The sequence below is a fragment of the Apostichopus japonicus genome, chromosome 4 (genome assembly GCF_037975245.1).
Source record: "Apostichopus japonicus isolate 1M-3 chromosome 4, ASM3797524v1, whole genome shotgun sequence".
Lineage (NCBI taxonomy): Eukaryota > Metazoa > Echinodermata > Holothuroidea > Aspidochirotida > Stichopodidae > Apostichopus > Apostichopus japonicus.
Window position 1 is genome coordinate 24,764,978 of NC_092564.1, and position 20,670 is coordinate 24,785,647.

At 35.4% G+C, this 20,670-nt stretch overlaps 1 protein-coding gene and 1 long non-coding RNA gene across 5 annotated transcripts in view; one reads left to right on the top strand and one right to left on the bottom strand.

Moving 5' to 3' along the window:
* Positions 1–17,048, top strand: part of LOC139966904 (uncharacterized) — a 30,173-nt gene extending 13,125 nt beyond the window's left edge. Inside the window, exon 3 of the long non-coding RNA XR_011792787.1 lies at positions 16,598–17,048. This is a non-coding gene — a long non-coding RNA (uncharacterized lncRNA). The remainder of the gene's footprint in view (positions 1–16,597) is intronic.
* LOC139966898 (uncharacterized) overlaps positions 1–20,670 on the bottom strand; it is a 68,608-nt gene that overhangs the window by 19,152 nt on the left and 28,786 nt on the right. Inside the window, exons 28-48 of one of the 4 annotated variants that reach the window (XM_071970363.1) lie at positions 20,291–20,422; positions 19,461–19,592; positions 17,838–17,969; positions 17,062–17,190; positions 15,612–15,749; positions 14,394–14,519; positions 13,199–13,327; positions 12,216–12,338; positions 10,855–10,977; positions 10,219–10,341; positions 9,511–9,633; positions 8,407–8,532; positions 7,430–7,561; positions 6,779–6,913; positions 5,143–5,280; positions 4,187–4,327; positions 3,414–3,548; positions 2,560–2,694; positions 1,771–1,911; positions 933–1,061; positions 450–575 (exon numbers count right to left, since the gene is read on the bottom strand). In XM_071970363.1, coding sequence (XP_071826464.1) covers positions 450–575; positions 933–1,061; positions 1,771–1,911; positions 2,560–2,694; positions 3,414–3,548; positions 4,187–4,327; positions 5,143–5,280; positions 6,779–6,913; positions 7,430–7,561; positions 8,407–8,532; positions 9,511–9,633; positions 10,219–10,341; positions 10,855–10,977; positions 12,216–12,338; positions 13,199–13,327; positions 14,394–14,519; positions 15,612–15,749; positions 17,062–17,190; positions 17,838–17,969; positions 19,461–19,592; positions 20,291–20,422 — 2,748 coding nt within the window. The remainder of the gene's footprint in view (positions 1–449; positions 576–932; positions 1,062–1,770; positions 1,912–2,559; positions 2,695–3,413; positions 3,549–4,186; positions 4,328–5,142; positions 5,281–6,778; positions 6,914–7,429; positions 7,562–8,406; positions 8,533–9,510; positions 9,634–10,218; positions 10,342–10,854; positions 10,978–12,215; positions 12,339–13,198; positions 13,328–14,393; positions 14,520–15,611; positions 15,750–17,061; positions 17,191–17,837; positions 17,970–19,460; positions 19,593–20,290; positions 20,423–20,670) is intronic. The other 3 variants (XM_071970365.1, XM_071970366.1, XM_071970367.1) reach the window with 3 other exon arrangements.

Genomic DNA, 20,670 nt, shown 5'->3' on the forward strand with positions numbered 1-20,670 from the left:
AAAAAAGTTTTCACATTGACCTATGCTGACCTTAAGTGACATTTGACCTCAACCAAAAACAATTTTGCTTTTTGTGTTCAAAAAGTACAAAACTTCAACTGACAAGATTCTTACACCAATTTAACATGAAAATACAATGATCAAGGTTTTACCACCATGCTGGTAAATGCAATTAAATCTACACCCAACACATCAACAAACCTTTGTATTAAATCATATTTTCTAATATTAGATTAACTAGAGGAATGTTTCTTATACCTACATTTCCAATACATTGAACATGAACACAAGGCAATGGCCTTTTGCAGAAAATACTTATCCATACACATTTTAGAAATATTTTGTCAATTAAACACCACGTCTCAGAACCTTAACTTTGTGTTCCTCAGTGTCAAGCACTGTATCATCACAAGGTTGTGGAATACTAGTTGGAACTATATTGAACTTACAGACACAATGAAGACCATCATTAGTGCGTACAAATCCAGGCAGGCATTCACAAGAGTCATCATTAGGAGGACCTCTAGTCAAACAAAACTCATTTTGACCAGAACACATGGCATCACAGGCAATCCCTGAAAAAAAAATATATATAAAATGTAACAGACTGAGGAAGGATTCAAGATAAGGGCCCCAAAGGCGGGCCCCTTTGACCCCCACCGTGAGGGGCAATCGCTTCGGCATACATGTTGCTCCAAAAAGGTAGGACACCCACTTAAAAAATTTGGATACCCACATCTACCATTTCTGCCTCAAGCCCTGCTCTGAGGTTGTGCAATAAGACACCGAACCAAACTCTCTTTCAAAAATGTGCAAATGGCACACAAGAAATAGTAGAGGTTGGGCAATGGTGTGGAAGCAAGACTAACCTCTGAGTCTGTGTGATGACTTCTAAGTATATTACATACTGCTTTGCAGCTGTTAGAACTTACCTTCACATAAGTTTGTTGCTGAGTTCCTTGAGAATCCAACCTGGCAATTACAAGCAAATCCATCTCCTCCAGTCTGTACCACACAAACTTCATTAGCTCCATTACAAGGGTTGGCATTGCAAGGGTTAACTAGATTATAAACAATTTGAAAATATTCCATTGTATATTGATCCATGAATATGAATGGGACAGACTCTATACTTTTTTCATTTAAATACAACTGCATGTATAAATTATTAGACAGCCTTATACTTCAATTCTGGCAATATTTTGATATGACTGAAACTGACAGGGACATCCTATAATAATAGATTTGAGTGTTCAAATTTAATTAACATCATGAATGAAAAGTCAAACATTTGCGAAAGTGGTTCAATTTCTATTTCGCATGAGATTAGGAGTTTCGGAAATAAACGTACATGTTAATCACTTGCTTCAGAAGGTTTTTTTTTTCTCTCTAACTGATTGTTAAGTTATAGTTTGTATTTAACGATTCCTGTTGATGCAATTGTTGCTAAGAAACTTAAGTGTGAATTTCAAATTAAAGAAAAGTCATGTCCAAAATTAACATTTTCTCAAGTTTAGTTTCCATTACTTGATATGAAAATTGGACTAGTGAAGCTGACTTGCGTAAAAATGATAGAAATGCCAAAATAAATTTAAATCAAGCTGCAAAAATACAGTTTGGATGTCCCAAGTTCCTCTCTAGATCCCCCTGCCCCCACCTTGCCCCCCCTATACCCATCATCAAAGAAAAATAACATGAATAAGTAAAAATTTGCAGCAATTATTACGGAAAGAAAGGAAGCAAATGTTTGCAGTTGGCTATATTTCTCACCTAGAGTACATGCAGCTTGTTGCGTTACCCTTGTGTAGCCATTTATACAGTCGCAAGTATAGCCAGGACTTGTGTTGCTAGTTGAAGACTGACAACTTTCAAATTGTCCAGTGCAAGGGTTAGGCATGCATGGAGAGGTTACTACATGCAAATGACGATTAGAAATAAGCGTTAAACAATATCAAGATATAAAAAACATGTCACACACTGATATCAGAAAGCACTTATTAGTTATAATCTGCATTCAATGTCATAAATTTATTATCAATTAGGGCTTCCCTGCTTTATCAAAACATGGTAACTGTGGTAACTTGGAAAAGTGGTAACTTGTTCATGTTTGCTTCAAACCATTCATCCTCTCCCTCAAAGGAAGATTTGTTGCATTTTGCAATTTTGCAATTTGAAATAAACCACCTAAAGTAACATAACACAAAACCATGCCTTTAAAGTTATCACTGTAATATGTAATGTGAGGAGAGGAAGGACAAAAGAGAGGCACGGAATGTTTTTTTTTTTGTCTTTTTATTGCAAATGAGAGGTTAGGTGAAGCTGTAGGGGTAGGATGATATATGATTTTCTTTCCTTTCATTGTTATTATTGAAGTTTCATGCAAGCATGCCTTATTTCTACATATATAGCTGTATACAAGCATGTGCAATGTATTTGTTATATACTTCTGCTTTTACATGGTTTGTTGGCTAACTCTGCTGCTTAGCTACAGACCTTTCCCCAATTAACCTCTCTCCCCTCCCCCTTCCCCTCTGATCTATGTTAAATATGTAACCTTACCTATGCAAGGTTCACTGGGTGCACTCCGGGTATATCCCTCAATGCAATTACATGCAAAGCCAGCATTGGTGGATGCACACACCTCAAAATTCCCAGTGCAAGGATTAGGGTTACATGGATCTTGTATAGATGTAGCTGTTTCATGCAATAACACAATAATGATATTTCATTTGTTTATAATACATAAAGGTGAATATATGGATGAAATAGTAGGAAATGAAGGGGGAAATTGATCAAACAATTGGTGTATTTGAGTGAAACAAAGCAACAACCCCGAAAACAACAACTTGACACAGAAAATTACACTAATTCACATGATTTCTAATTAATCAGACTACCACCATCAAGCTCAATCAATTGGCATTATATAGATTATATTCTAAACTAAAACCGATCTGATTTGTGAATCGGTTGGTAGTTATGCTGCCACATCACAAGATACCACAGAAGATCTCCAGCTTCTTGTAACAGTAGTAAATGTTGAAGTAAATCAGGAATCATTTTCTGCTTCAATTTCTTGCTTGAACAATCAACACTGACAAAAAAATGTAAAAGAGGTACTAAACACTTCCATCAAAACACTACATAATAACATTACAATATATTACTATATTTTATTGTTCTTGAGCTACAATATGTTCACAAAGTGTGTTTACATCCCAATAATTCCTCTCAACATAGTCAAGTCAAGACAGCAAATTAGTTTGTTACAGTAGATGGACTAAGTATGAATAATTTAGAAAACTGTTATTAAAGTCCTTTTAAATTATGTATCAAACGCTTAAACGTGTTTTAAAGTAGTATGAGAATAGGTCAAACATGTGAAGAGATAAAAGTGATATACTGAAGCAAACCTGTGCAAGGAGCTGTTGCTGTACTTCTTTCATATCCATCAAGGCAAACACAATTATATCCATTGGCAGTGTTGGTATCCTGCTGACATTCCTCAAAGTTACCAATGCAGGGATTCATAGTGCAGGGATTAATGGCTGTAGTGTACAAACGAAATCACTTCTATGCAATAGCGAAGGTTTATAATAGAAAGCATACAGTGGCTGAGTACAATCTTCACTCACCTACACATGTTTATTGCTACTGTATGTGCAAATAGGGGCACATGCATGCAATAGTGAAGGTTTATAGAAGAAAGCATACAGTTGCTGAGTTCCCTTTTCACTCACCTGCCCATGTTTATTGCTATGTGCAAATAGGAACACATGCATGCAATAGTGAAGGTTTATAGAAGAAAATATGAACTGACTGCATAAAGTCTGTACGTGAAAGACATTACTTATTTAAGATGCTTCAGTTGTATAAAAGAAATAAGTGTGTACTGATTGCATAATGTCTGTGTGTAAATCACATTACTTATATGAGATGCTTCAGGTGTATACAAGAAAGAAGTTTGCACTGACTGCATTAAGTCTGTGTGTAAATGATATATGATATGATAATATTTCCAGGCTTGTCTGCTGTTCTTTGAACACATGCAATACCTTTAGTATAAGCACACAGTAAAGATGTCCTAAAGTCTTTCATTGCAGGGTAACAAGACCCATCACCTTTTATATAAAAATCACAAATTTTTAGAAGAGTTGGTAGAATTTAATAAAAAAGACTTGAATACCTGTACATTCAGCCCCTGTAGTAAGTCTCCAATAGCCGGTCACACAGTCACAGGAGTATGTGTTCAGATCTCCTGTATTACAGACCTCAAACTGACCAGGGCATAGGTCAGGCATGGCTAAACAGACATCGGTCATCTCCACTGAGAAATGAAAAATCATAAAACCAAAGATAAGATAATCCTGTCTATTTTAACCAACTAGTCACCTCTCAAAAGCATTTTACACTTCCCAACAGTTTCAACTGGTCCAATGTTCCACACAAATTCCACAACGTATTATCTTCTCCCGACAAAGGGTGCAATTATCCTCAACTGTTAATAAAATATCACAGTTTCAACCCATTTTGTTATATGCAATAATAAGAGAGGCTACATAAAATTGTAGTATGACTAGGCCATATGCTTTTGCTTTGTTTTTCTTTTTGACAATAACAACTTACTTTCTCAAAATCTCTCTCACTTCTTTTGTAACATTAATGGTAATTAGGTTTTGCCATCAAATTTAAATGTTTCAAAAACTGTTAAAATTCCTTGGAGGTAATTAACCTAAAAGTTATTCCCAGATAATGATGAGTTTTGAATTAGTGAATAAAATATTTCTGAAGTTGAAACTATTTTGAGACTGGCCACTGTAAGGTTGATAGTGAGTGACCATTATTCAACTTTCCAGCATATTTAAAGTGAAGTACTGATGAGCTTTCATGCAAAAAACTAGCTAATGATCCAACCATATCTGACAGCCCAAGACATGATAGCTGCAATGGCAAACAGCTGCATTAAAAGGAACACTCACCCCTTAAGGTAGCTCTGTAATTCAATTTTGATGATCAGTCCAAAAGTATTATCAATTTTGTATCTTTGGTTCTCCTTAAAATGAATTCAATTGGAATTTACATCACAGGGCGTTAAAATGCTCAGTTGTGAAAGGTGCAATTGTTAGTGTACATTAAACAGACCTTCACATCCACCATTGGCTGTAAGGACCAGTCCTGCTACACAGTCACATCGGTACCCAGCTTCTTCATTTGCATCATCCACACAGTTAGCGTTGGATGGACAGATGTTAGGGTTGACCTCGCAGATGCTCCCAGTGACTAATAAAGAAATGAAAAATATGTATTGACATGTATTAAACATATGTATTGTTAAGGGATGCCAATCAATCTTAACATGTTGTACAACACTGTAAAAAACACTGCTATCAGTTCTTCCATATCATTTCCACAAGTTTGACAAATAAGCCCATACAAGTCTTAAGGCCCGGTCACACTATACCGATTTTTTATCGGAATACTATCCGATTTTCCCGGAGGAATCGAAACAGCCAGTTTTTTGTTCGGGTCTTCTAGCCACAGTGATAAAGGACCTGATTTGCTATCTGTTGAGCCATTCCGATGTGGAATAGCCCTCTGCTAACTTTTGATATTGACTCCGTTTCCTTTTATCAGATAGCTATCCGATTTCTCTTCCGATTTTTATCGTTTTTCGATGTGACGTCACTTCAGAATGTAGTCAGTTCCAGAACTCCTCAGATTTGGAGTAGGTATTCGAATATTCCACTGCATTCATTACATTCACTACCACAAACCTCACTCTTCGGCCTAAAATCGGAAAAATCGGACCGTATTCCGATAAAATATCGCTGTAGTGTGACCGGGCCTTTAGGCTCATCATTTCAAGTGGCTGAACTACTTAGTCTAACAGACTGCACTGAGGAGTTGATGTCATCATCAATTTAGACTTAAAGCAGCATTCCAGAGATTCAGCATACTTTAAGGGTGAATATCTTGAACTGGTTTAGCCACAGAAACATTAAAAACACTCAAAAGTTTTCATATTTCTTGTGATATGAAATTTCACGATTTAACTCATCTTTTAACCTCTTCTATCTATAGCAGGGGTTCCCTAACTGGGGTGCATGAACCCCCCAGGGGGTGCGTGAGACGTTTCTGAAAGTCAAAACTAGAGTACTTTTTGTTGAACTAAAATCATAAAATTTAGTAATGTACAAAAGTTGTACATATCGAAAAACTCTTTTCGCGTTCCATACGCATGTGTTGCCATAGCAGTACCGTACCGTGCATGTGATAAATAACTGATTTATGAAACAGACACAGACCGCATAACTTTGGTGAAGTTGGTGTACGCATGACAGTACATCATGAAGATAAAGAGCTGATAAGGTAACTGAAAGGTTGGCCAAAGTAATTATTATTATTTTGGAAATTCCAGATGACCTCCATTTTGCCCGACACAAAGCAAAGTTAGCATAAATTTATGCTTGAAAATTGTTGTTGAGTGACAACATGCAGTCACTAGCCTGTTTTAACATGATATACCAGTTCAATATTACCCAAATGAACTTGATCTTTTACGAAGCACTGTTATGCGTATTATACTATAATAATGACTCAGATTGTGTCTCGAAAGTTGGGGGTTCGTGGACAACTCTGACATCCACAGGGGGTTCGTGGGGGGATTAAGTTAGGAAACCCTGATCTATAGGTATTTGTTTTGTAAATTCATGTATCTGTTGAACACAGCAGACAGGATCTATCTGATAAAGTGATAGGTTAGAACATTCTCACTTACAGACGCAGCCGTTGTTGATGTCACGTACGTAGTTTTCTTGACAGATACAGACGTTATTCAGTAATTGTTCAATGCATATCTCGTTGACACCGCAGTCATTAGATCCGATATTGCAGGTGATGCCAGGAGTGGTAGCTTTAAAAGAAATTTTCACGATTAACAGAGAGCATAGATCTTTGAATCTGTAGTTAAATTATATAGCAGTTTCCAGTTTATGCTGTATGACCAGCCAATAAGTAAAGAGAGGGTGAGAATTAACTCAAGGCAGTATAATTAATTTAAGCCCACCTCCCCCCATCCACCATTACAACCAAAAGAGAGTGATCTCGTCAAAACACCTACCGTATGATCACAAACTGCTGTGAGCAATTATTCACTGCTGTGTGGACAAATGCACCAGGAATTTTAGTGCCCATGTTTAAAAATGGCAAGTTTATTTCACCTCATTACCATGGTAGTATACACTAACAACTAATCAAACTTTAAGGTTTACCAATATTGCCACAATATACATGTATCATATATCACTTACTTGTTGGTTTAAGCCTCTGAACAAAGCAATCACCATTTTATTTGACATTAAGTCTGGAGTGTTTGGTTGAAACATTACTATTGGTCCCACAGTTGCTATTAATTGGCTAATAAACTCACCGACACAATCACCAGCGCTGTTCTTTGCAAAACCAGTGACACATTCACAAACTGGAATGCCAAATACTGGAGCACACTGAATATTAGTTCCAGTACAGTCGTTACTCCCGATCACACACTCTCCACCTTCCGCTGAAAGAGTCATATGAAATGGACAAATTTACACAATCTCAGAAATTTATTGTCTCAAAAGGTTACCAAATATTTGCATACTTGACACTTTAAATTGTTGATATTAATGATATCTCCATTCATAAAATGTTAAATTTGTCAAATTTTCAACCAAAAGCCTAATTTCTCTGAATAAGAGAAACATTAACAAGGCTGAAAATTAAACTAAAAAGTGTCATTCGTATGAAACTAACATCCTACTTGTTTTTAACTGAGAATATGTTTAAAATTCCATAACCTAGTGGTACTACATGGAATGTGTGCAGCAGTATCCCTTATCGAGGTAATATGTTGGATATACCATATCTATGTAGTGGTTCATATGTAGTGGTACCATTAGAATGTGTGCAGCAGAATCCCTTATCAAGGTAATATGTTGGATATACCATGAGTGTTGTTTGTTATAAACTACAATATATGCTATACCAGAAGGGCTGTTAGAACACATAGCAACCTAGCTGTACCAAACGTGGACAACAGAACTGATCAAGTTACTTCAGCCACTGTTAGCCACTGTTCTGCAAACAAAACAGTCCACATTATACTAAGATGAAACTCTCTACCTCCCTGAAGAATGGATTGGTCGGTTACTAGGGCCATAGGTCATGAACTCCTGAAGGGAAGTTCCTCTAGTTTAGTCAATACAGAAAGAAACTTTCATCTTTACATTTGGCTGAAATTTCTTCCATAATTTGGTTTATGATGGTACATACATTTTCTGTTTTGGCGATTTTTTATCTACAAAGCTCAGGAAATGGCAAAAAATTAACTTAGATCTACAGAAATTAGATGGGGAAGTCTCTTACGGACACAAGTCAAGCCAGCCCGTACAAAACCGCCAACACAGGTACAGAAAAAGAATCCATTGTTATCTTCACACTCCTCAGCAAGGGTATCGCAGAGAGTAGAAGAGGCAGGACACTGAGTTAGAACTGCAAATAGATGGAGAAATAGGTATTAAATCAATAGAAAATGAACTAAAGGAAAAGTCTTCTTAACACATAAACCTATATATGTTTTTACACTGTCTAAAACACGCTCTTGGAAACTGTAAACAAATTCATAAAAATCTTGCATAAACTTTAATGAAACTAATATGTTTGACCATTTAATACATCCTTCGGAGGTCTGTAAATGCCCTTAAAAGATCATCCAACAACAACAAGGGTGACCCTTTTAAACAAGTTGCCATAGGAGCCCTCATAATTACCTTGACCATTGAACTTCATTATCAAACTAAACCATGGCTCAAAATGTGTTGGAAACTCTAGAGATATTTGTGTTAGAAAAAAAACCATTACGCAGCCACAGGGAACATAACTATCTAGACATTAGGTTGATTATACCAATCATCTCATGAGTTGTTCGACTTTCAGACATTTCTGTTTGTGTTTTTTCTCACTTTCATGCCATTGTTTTCTTGGTGCCTTGCTCCAGGCCATAAAATTTGCAGTGGTGTCCCTGGACATTTCAATGAAAATCTAAGGCTATTTCTAACTCCCTCTAAAAGAAGGTTTCCCTGCCCAGCTTCATCCTTCACTTCAACCCTGCACTAAACCAACAACTGATCATTGCATGATGTAGAGTTTTGATTTACTTAAATATCCGAGTCTTACATAAATTATTGTCCCCAGCTTTGTACCCAATAGTATGAATTAAATTCTAGTCCAGTTTGGTAGTATTACATTTTAGTGGTCAATGTATGAGCACAAACATCCTGTTAAAAATAGATCTATTCATCTTATACAACATTGCAAATATCTAAATAAGTTTCTTAATGTTCTTCTTGACTACTCAGAAATCTTCACCACAGATTTTTGGATAATAACTTTAAAATGGAATCAACTTTAATAGCTTGAATATAATAAGTTGAATTCAATAGCAAGTATAGAAATAAGTTTTTTGAGTACCTGAGTCGATGCAAGCTCCATCTCGTCTGCTGAATCCTGTGGAGCATGCACAACCTGGTACACCGTTTACATTGATGCACCCTTCATTCACTCCACACACTCGACTGTCACATGGGTCAGCCGCTGAAATGTGATTTATGGAAATTAGATAAAATCTGAAACGCAACCAATTTTTGCTTAAAAGCATCTAAAACGTAGCCATACACCTTTGTGTCAATAAGACATTAGTCATTTCATTGCAAGCTGTATGTTACTCATCCTTATAACAAAAATACTAATAATTTTGAGTAAAGATTATAAAATTGTTCATTAACGATTGAAAACTTTTTATTTTCAATTTTTGTTTTACAGAGCTAGGAAGATGCAACTTCACCTTTCAAAACTTTTAAACTACAGCTTGACTACTTTGTTAATTCTTCAGAAAAAAATGAGAAATTGACATCCTTGATGAACAACAAGATAATTACTTTTTTCTCCTCCAAATTTCACAGAGTTCTCAGTTTAGATAAAAGAGTATATATAACCCTGCATAAATCTTTCTTTTATCCAGAATTATGTTTTTACTGATCCTGTCAAACTTCCTAATTCAGGCATGAATTATATCAACATAAAACAATTGAATCCTTTCATGATGAAATGGATGAAGTAACCTATTGTCAAAGTCATAAAATGATTCATTTTAGCAAATTCAGATCAACATTAACTTACCAGGAACCTGACAAGTACCATCATTTTGTCGAACAAACCCGTCAGCACAATTGCAAACAGCTTGCCCGTTATTAGCTACACAGACTTCATTCACCTCACAGGTGTTTGGGTTAAGGCAAGGATCTGCATAAACAATACATGTGAAAAAAAGATCAACAGAGTAACTTCAAAGAAGGTAAACAAAGGTAAACAAAGGCAAACACAGGTAAACAAAGGCAAACATTAGGTGGAGAAGTGAATGCCTTACATGCACAGTTGTAAGTCCATTACTTTGAGGATTTTCTAAATCAATTGATATGTAAGAAATGAACATCAGAAAGAAAATTTGATTTTGAAGTAACAGGTAAAACTTGTTATAAAAGGTTCAACTACGTTTGCAAGATACAAATCGTTTGCATATCCAACAATATCACCAACTGTCACTGAACCAGAGGAACAGTTCTCTTCTGTGCCTACACAATACAAAATGCTTTTGTGTAATACAGACATATTGAACTGATTCCTGATAGCTTTAACAACATAGATACATATATAACCCTTTCCTGTATGTTGAACAATGTTTGAATCTCTGGTCTCAATAGTTCTACAGACAATCTTTGTTAATATGTGTTATTAGCAAGATGGAGAATGTACTACCTATGATTTCTTGACAAACTCCAGCCTGCATGCTGAATCCTTCTATACAGCTACACTGGGCCTGGTCACCTGCATTAACACAATCTTCATTCACTCCACAGGCATCCGGTGCTGCACACGGATCTGTAGTAAAACAATCAAAGATTCCTTCTTCATTACTAGTAACATCAATAGTGAAATAAATATATGTATGATCAATGGTATATACATTATAAACAATGGATGTATATACATCAACTTGTATAAATTATGTGACAATAAATATCATCTAAAATCTGTAACTGAGCAATGGTATAACCATGACTATTCACATAGGCATCAATGAATGATCCAATTATCCACTTCTTCATTAACCAGTAATATCATAATGAAACAAATATATGTATGATCAATGGTACACATGAAGATAAACATTACATGTAGTACATCAACCTGTATAAATTATTTGACATTAAATATCATTTTTAAACTGTAACTAAGCAATGGTAACCATGACTACACCTGTAGGCATCAATGAATGGACCCAAATTATCTACATCTTTACTCACAATTATCCATAGGCAATGTTCTTATTTGAGAAGGATATATGCAAAGGGAAAATATTCTTTTGTCAATGCAAATGCATTTCCTTTGGTAAATATTGCTCATGGATATTTTTATTCATACATGCAGGAAGTATTTTTGCATTTTCATCTTGGAATCAGAGCAAGAATGAGAGGATGGACTTTTCTATCAATGGGGAGGATTGGGAGTGGTAATGGAGTTATAAACATTTGAAAAGAAAACCAACATCAATTACATTTTGGTTCTCAAATACTCCCATTAATGGCAGGGATGCTGAAGCAATTAAGAGTATCTTTAGTAGCAAATGCGATAGATTAGAAACTATGTTCTTCTCAAATGCAACTAAAGAGGTAGTGACAAGGAAAACTTTTACTAACAGAAATAATACAAGGAGACTTCCTTGTAAACTGAATCTTCTTTGCTTCAAGTATGGTGGGCAGGATATGTGGTATAAATACACACACTAGTGTATGGTGGGATTGTTTACTGCCAGGCTAACTTACAAAGGCAGAAAACATGCACACAATACAAACAGCAGAGATGTCAGAGGGTTTATGTAGCCACTGGTACAAGGCATGTGATGCAGCTATTTCAAAGATACAGATAAACCCACACAGGTTACCAAGCATTGGCATGTAAAACAGAGATAGAAGGGAGTAAACCAACTGGTACCACGTATGCAATACAAACCACTTCAATGTTTTGGACATCTACCTGAAACTGGAACGCATTGGCACACACGAGGGGGTATTCAAGGGGGTTTGTACAACCATTTCACCGATTAATTAGATACCTACCAAATATTTCCACACACTGACCACCTTGTCGGGTAAATCCTGTTATACAGTTGCAGGTGATTGAGCCACCTTGTAGGCTGAGGCACTCTTCATTTTCACCACAGATATCAGGAATTGAACACCCTGTGCAATGAAGGAGGACAGAAACATGGAATGATTCTAACTACATGCAGGCTAGGAAATAGAGAAATTACATATCAAATGGATAACGATTGTCATTGTTATCAAAGGGAAGATTTTTTATATTTAAAAGGAGGAATGAAAAAAAATGAAAATAAATATACTACTTGCTTGAGAGGTATAGGATCTGACTACAGAAAATTTGGATATAAGTATCACAGTTAAAATGATAAGTCATAAAATTGACGGAATGGTATGGAGGGGACAGAAGTGTTTGCAAAGGACTTTATCTAATATATATAGATATGTAATAACGTTCAAAATATATATTTGCCAAGTCCCTTTTATCTCTTACACAAAACTAGGTCAACATTTGGTAAATTCACTAGTTGTGATTTTTATAGGTGCCCTACTGAATATAATTTCCCAATTGAAATACCAGAGTTACTGTTATTGACCAAAAAGTTGTTATTGTATAATTTCATATTTACATGACTATAGAACATTTACACAGCTTTCTTCCTTTCTCTTTTTATCTTTCTTTCAAACTTAAGGGTGTTAACTGAAGTTAAAATGAGGTGAAAGTGATTTATGTAGATTTGACTTATTTTATGAAAAGCATCTGACTTTTGTAATTATTTTCTGTCTTGGTTCAATATTAAGGCAGGCCATACAGTTTTTTGCTTTATTAAACATTGGTTTACAAGTTTTCAGTTAGTTTTCCACTCACATACATGTTATTTACTCACCTAAGTGAAACATGATGTATTTATCAATCTCATGAACAAATTGAAAGTTTGATTAGAAAGATTGTCTGTGGATGTGGGATGGAGCCATTGAGATGGGTACAAAAATTAAGTTACCTGTTGCTAGCTGACAAGTTTCAGATATTCTTGTGTAACCTGCTTGGCATTCACAATTTGCTTGGCCAAGTACGACAGTACAATCTTCATTAATGTCACAAGCACCTACAACTTCACAAGGGTTCACAACTGAGGAGGAATAACAAATCTGTTAATTAATGTTGATTAATACCACCATAATACATTCCCTACAGCCTCTGGGAGATACAAAGCAAAAGTACACCAAAAAGCAACGTGGGGCGGGGGAGGGGGTCACTGTCACTTCATATTAAATACACGTCTGTAGATTATTATGGTATGAAATAAATTTCCTGGATTTTCTTGGAATTATGCAATCTCTGTATTGGTTTAGAATATGCGATAGAAACAGGAATGGGTCACCTATACTCAAAACTCAATATTATTGCCAACTACTGGCATCCTGGATATCTGGCAAAAGTTTAGGGAATCAAACCCTTGACAAAAGTACTTGTAGAATATTGAGCAACTTAACAATTAGAGTAAATACTGAATACGATTTACATAGGAATAAATTCATTCATTTTGCTAACGGTGTATGACTCTCATCGAGAAGCCTTGTTTTTCTCAAATCCATCAAATTAAATTACAACAATCAATGCATCCTTACTATATAGCTACATCAGTGAGATAAGCTCCTAGACACAGAGAGCAATATGACCTCTTAAAGAGAGCGTGGTGGCCAATTGGCTAAGGCGTCGGACCTTTGATCCAAGGATTGCTGGTTCGATTCCTGCCTAGTTCATTACATTGTGTCCTTGGGCAAGATGCTTTATCTCACTTGCCTCTCTCCACCCAGGGGTTAATTGGGTACCTGTGAGGTAACTTGTCATTGGGCGCAGTATTTAACTGCTGCCGACTGGAGGGATTGTCTCTGGGACAGGTTATCATTGACCAGGGGTAATATTACGTCTGTAAAGCCCTTTGAGACCTATTGCTGGTATAAAGCTGCTATATAAAAAGCAAATATTATTTTAGAAGCAGATGGAGGGATTAATTTAACAAAGCTATGGGTAATGTCTAACAAGGCACTGAGAGTGAAATTAGTTAAGTACTGCCACGATGTGAGTCACATGAACCTTATTGCCAGTATGCTTGTTTAAGCATCTCCTTGTTGGTATGATCAATCTAGGGTCCTATTATGCCTGCTCTATATAAGTGTAATTTTTACACTGACCTGTCAGTTGGCAGACTCCATTCTGGTAACTGTAGCCATCGATGCAATCACACACTGCCAAACCTGCCATTTCCGTACAGCGTTCATTGGTACTGCAGCGATTAGGATCATCACACGGATTGGTAACTGGTTAGACAAATGGTGAATCAAACGCACATCAAATACAGTACTACACAGAATTACATAAGGATACGACAACTCAAAATAAATGCTATTTTTTAATTATTAAACTTGAGTTGTCACAAGTTATTGATGAATTTGTTCCAATTATTTATTTGCAAATTATTCATTCTTAGGAAAGTGATTAATTTGATATCATATAGTAATTCTTATATATGCACTGGACTAATTTCTCTAGTGTACTATAAAAGAATTAACTTAAATTAATTATGCATTGGTTAAGTTGGAACGTAGTGATTAATAAACTAAATATATTAATTGATCATCATTTATTATAATCAATTTAATATCACATGAATGTACACCCTTGCCTTTTAATAGAACATGAACCAAACTGAAATGAAGCTTAAAGATGAAAACACGAATAGTATGTCAGCTTAATTTTCTTGCAATAATTCTCAGACACAAAACTGGAAGTTTTATTTGACTTTGTGATGGTGAAACAATTTGAACGGTTACAAAAGTGAAACTTCTATGACAATTCGCTAACAATTGTTGCTTGTGATGTAAGTTTTCATAGTTGAAGGGAAGGTTATTGAAATAATCTGGTACCATGCTTAAAAATTGTCTCCTTTACTCCTCTAACATGTGAGCTGAAATGCTTTATAATTAAAGTGCATTGTAGTTATACTCCAACGTGCTTCGAAGACTTTCATGCCTTAGCGACTGTCTATTTCTGTGGACTGCTTTCCATTCGCTGCCACCATGTCATGTTTCTTTGTTTAGTTATATGAGTTCTTTAAGCAATCAAGTAGAACACCGTCGAAGTTGAGTATTAACATGTTATATTTTATTGCGTAACATAGTCATGCTGTACAGGACAGATATTGAACGACATGTCCAAGTTTACGAGTTGACAGATGGAGAGACAGGGTGAACAAGGACGAGCAGACGACATGCTCTAACTTATATATCAATATGCAAATGCACAGCTCATTAACAAACAGGTGCAGATTCTACAATGTAGTGCATCGTTTGCACACAGACATCTTATGAATATTCAATAATATTACAGCTATGTAAGCATGTTATACTCACCACCCTGAAGCTGACAGACTCCACCAACGTCAACATAACCTTCTATACAGACACAGACAATGGACCCACTAGCCTCACGGAAAATACAATCTTGGTTGGCATCGCAAATGTCTGGCATGCTTATGCAGGGATTTTGAGCTGGATTGGGATAAAAGAGATCAACATTAAGACAATTAAATATCATATGAAGAGCACACATGTCACATCGTTCCAAAGGAAAATTTATTTATTTATGAGTAAATTAATCATTTTTTGTTTTTAGTCTGAAAATTGCCAACAGTTATTTTAAATTATAATAATCTATGTTTTTTATAATATTAATGATAGTTTCCTTAGTTACTTTATGTAATCTTGATTCAAAATGTACAATGATTGTTGTGAAACACAAATCAATAGAGAGACGAAATATTCATGCATTATTAAAACTAGGAACACATCATTGATATGGGTTCAAAGAAGTTAAAAAGTAAATATATGTAGCTGTTAAGAAAACAAGTGTGCCCAAATTTGGAATGGGAAAGAGGGAGGGAGGGCGGGGAATATTCTGAAACTTTAACTGAGATTCTTTTACTTAGATTTCTGTAGGATTATCCAGAACAATCTTGCATTTTGGTGACCATGTAGGTATGAGACACCCCTGGAACCTATTCCCGTATCTCACAACACAATATATTCCTCTACCTCATAAACTGCTATTTGCCCTAATGGAAGCTGAATGAGTATAGATTATAGTATGGTAACTCTACAACTTTCATTGGTGGTATCTTACATACATTACTAAACAAAAGAAAGTGGAATGTGGTTTCAAAACAATTATAGACGTTAATCATGAATAGACATAACGAGAGGGATAACTCTAAAATTAATTATGATGACAACCTTTCCAGTTGGCTGTTAGTTCAGTTATAGTATTGTAAACGACACAAAAACAGTTTTGTACCTTTCTAAAGACAATGAAACCTGATCATAACTCAATTGACTTTTAGAATCATGAGGGATGATAGCCACCCACTCCATCAATATTTCAACAGAGCGGTTATTCCTAGAAGTGGAACGATGAGGCTACCACCTTCTCATACGAATCGAAACTTCCTTATTCATTCCACAATGCATCAAACTTTTTAATGAAGACTTTCAATGTTAGATCTCGTCTGGCTGTTTCTTCTGTTCCAACTGTCCTCTCTTGTCATTGTCCTGAGCTTTGTATATTGTTTTACTGCATGTTTTAAAATGTCTTATGTTTTCATATCCTTACAATTGTTTGATACTGTACGTTTTAGGTTTTCATATATTAATGTTTGTATCTCATATCCTGTTTTATACGGACATGCAATTACCCTGGTGGTTTAAAAAAGTTGATCTAATCTAATCTAGCACACCAATAACTCATCATCACTTCAGTATTACCTTGCTACATGTTACTGTAATTCAATAAAAGAATGAAAATTACCTGTGTCTTCTTGACAGACTCCATCTTGTCTGGAATAACCTGGTATGCATTCACAGAAAGGTGACCCCGCTATGTCTGTGCATACTTCGTTAACAGAGCAAACACTCGCCACACTGCATGCGCTCTCAGCTTGATGAAATAATAATAGTACCATAATACATATGTTATTATATAAGTATGTTACAAACAAGGAAATGAGATGTAGGGATTTTTTATGTAAGTTAAAATTTGCTATTAAACTTGAGAAAGAACTCAAGCAATGAGGCAAAGCTTTTATTTCTTACGAGCAGTTAAAAGACTCATTTAGTAACTGCACTATACTGTTCAGTTAATTACGATGCATCATTGTTTTTGTATGCACTTATCATTACTTGTTAAAGGTTTTTGACGTTATTGTATCCAAATATATTCGATATGGCACAAGAATGTTACCAATACAGATACTAAGCGTGGTAAAAAAAAAAATAAAAAAAAATAAAAAAAAAACCAACATATGTTACAATGGCAAACGACTTCAATGTAACGTCACATCTATTTAGAGAATATATCTTAAATGACTGAGTGAACATTGCCCATGTTGTGTATTCTCTCTATATAAACACATTGTTTTCTTTGGCAGATGGAATTCATTTCTAACATGGCAGCATTCAATCAAAACATTCAAATTTGTTCTCCAACAACAATAATGCAACTTCTTCAATGAAAGGTATTCTTCTTTGAGACTTTCTTTTGCAATGGAATGGAACTAAATCTTCTTGAAGAGTTGATCATATTACCTTCACAAGAATTTTCATTGACGCGAACAAACCCCGGTTGGCATACGCACTGGAATTGTCCGATGCCCAGAGGTTCACAGACCTCATTCAGTCCACAAAGAGATGACAGACTAGATACACAGACATCGACAGCTGACATGTTAAGAGAAAAAGAAAGAATATATCCTTTGCAGCTCTGTATAGTATTAAACATGAAAGAAGTTCACAGCTGATCTCACTGATCCAGAATTGAAGAAGAGAGAATGTAAGAAACTAAATCATTATTATACAAATAATGAATGGTTATGAGTGCAATAGTGCAAATATTTCATGAGTTGAAAGATGGAATGTTCCATTCAACGAGGCGCAGCCGAGTTGAATGGAACAAATTACATCTTTCAACGAATGAAATATTTCCACTATTGCACGAATGGAAATCATTCATTATTTATTTTATACAACACCTTCAAATTTGGATATAATTGGATGTTAAATGCACTCATGCAACAGATTGTTTTGAACAGACAGGTTTCTCTGCTCTCTTACCGTTGAAAAAAGTGCTATCAAAAAAGTATAACCCATGGTTCTATTTCATAGAGTGCGATACAGCGGATTTTGCATGCAATCGACGAGCAATTGACCAATCAAATGGCCGGAATATAATTAGGTGTTGTATAACACAGACTAACATGATGAAAGAGCAAAGAATGATGTATATTAGCCCGATTGATAACAAACTTCTGAAGAAGTCACATCTTTTACATCCTGCCACAACGATCACACACAAACAATAGTTTTTAGTAAGCCTCCCTAACTATTAGATGAATTCCAAGAATATTACATTATGGATATGATGATCTCATTTTCACATAGTGATTTACCCTTTGCAAAAATAGCGGACACAACAATAGCTTTAACTCAGCACAAACATATTGCCAAACCAATACTCAGATTATCCTAATCAAAATGTTCTTTAATATTAACCATGAGATCCTTTAATATGAACCATAGCATCTTTTAGTATTAGCCATACCATCATTAAAAACTAACCATAGCATCTAATAATATTAGCCATAGCATCCATTAAATATTAGCCATAACATCCTTTAAAATTAGCCATAGTATCATTAAATGTTAAGCTATAACATCATTAAATATTAGCCATAACATCCATAAATTATGACCATAGCATCCTTTAATATTAGCCATATCATCAATTAATATTAGCCATACCATCATTAAATATTAGCCATAACATCCACTAATATTACCCATAACATCCACTAATATTAGCCATTGCACCCATTAAATATTAGCCATAACATCCATTAATATTAGCCATAGCATGCATTAAATATTAGCCATAGCATCATTAAATATTAAGCTATAGCATCCTTTAATATTAACCATATCATGCTTTAATACTTACCATAGCATCATTTAGTATTAACCCTAGCATCGTTAAGTATTATCCATAGCGTCCATTGTTATCTTGCATAGCGTCCTATCATATTAATCCTAGCGACTCTTAATGTTAACCATAGCAACCTTTGTTATCAAGCATAGCATCCTTTTAATAATCATAGCGTAAATTAGTATTAAGCATGCATAGCATCCTTAAATGATAGGAAATCAAATAATTACCTGTGCATTCTCCATTGAGCATTTCAAAGAACTCTCTACACACACATTCATGGGCTCCAAGATCTAAACTGACACAGACCTCATTAGGCCTGGATGAACAGAGAGTGGCATCACTGGTGCAAATATCAGCAGCTAAAGCAAGAACAAAAATTGGCACAAGAAGCTGACATTTACTATCAAAATATTTCAACATCTGATTTATTTCATATTTTGTATTCTTGCTGTTTTAAAAATGAAGATAGGGTGCAATCAAAGCAGGTGCTGGTACAAGTAAGTGGGTATGGGCTACCTCCTTATCTGTCCAGTTATTACATAATGACCCTTAGTCCAAAACATACCCACTGCTCTCGTCCCACATTAAGAAAAAAATGCAAATGTTTATTTGGAAAAATCTGGTAATGCTGTTGAATTTCTTATTGGAAGGACTTTATCTTTGCATTCAACACTAAATTGTCACTGTCTGTGTTAAAACTCTCACAATTATTCCCCTTAAATGTTGGAATAACCTTGAAAGTTTTTGATGGCCTACAAGGAAAGTCTAAGATTTGCTTCAACCTGACCTACTGTACACATCATGTAACATTGTTTGTGCCAAGGTGAATCTATGGGGTTCCTCAAAGCAACTCCTGAAATATAAACTTTAGGTTAATTTTGGTAGCCTATCCACCCCATTTCCCACTGAATAGAACCAGCTACATGAAATACGATACAAAATTCATTGGCAGAATGCCATGTTTATCCCAATCCTATCTGTGATAACCCTAAATGTATCCCTTTAATCTTCCCTGTTTTTCCACCAATGCTGGGATGGAGCTTCACCCACTACTCACCGACACAGTCGTTCATCTGCTCATTTCTGACGAAGCCAAGTAAACAGTCACACCTGTACTCCGCCAGGGCAGTATCCACACACAGCTGGGTGGATGTACAAAGATTAGGGTCAGCGTTGCATGCACTCTCAGCTAAAACCAAGAGAGAAAGGGTGTAAATTAGATGCAAATTGAGCAGGATATTGGACTTCATTGGTAAACATATCAAGTAAATGCAAAAGTAATAATATATTTCCCAAAATCAGTGCCTGAGAAACTTAACATTAAAAACACTTTTATTGTGATATGGTTTCAAAAAATCAAACTGCACTGAAAAGTGATCATCACATTCAGACTTCTGACTGAATGAATAACATGTTTTATATTGTGTTTGACTTTAT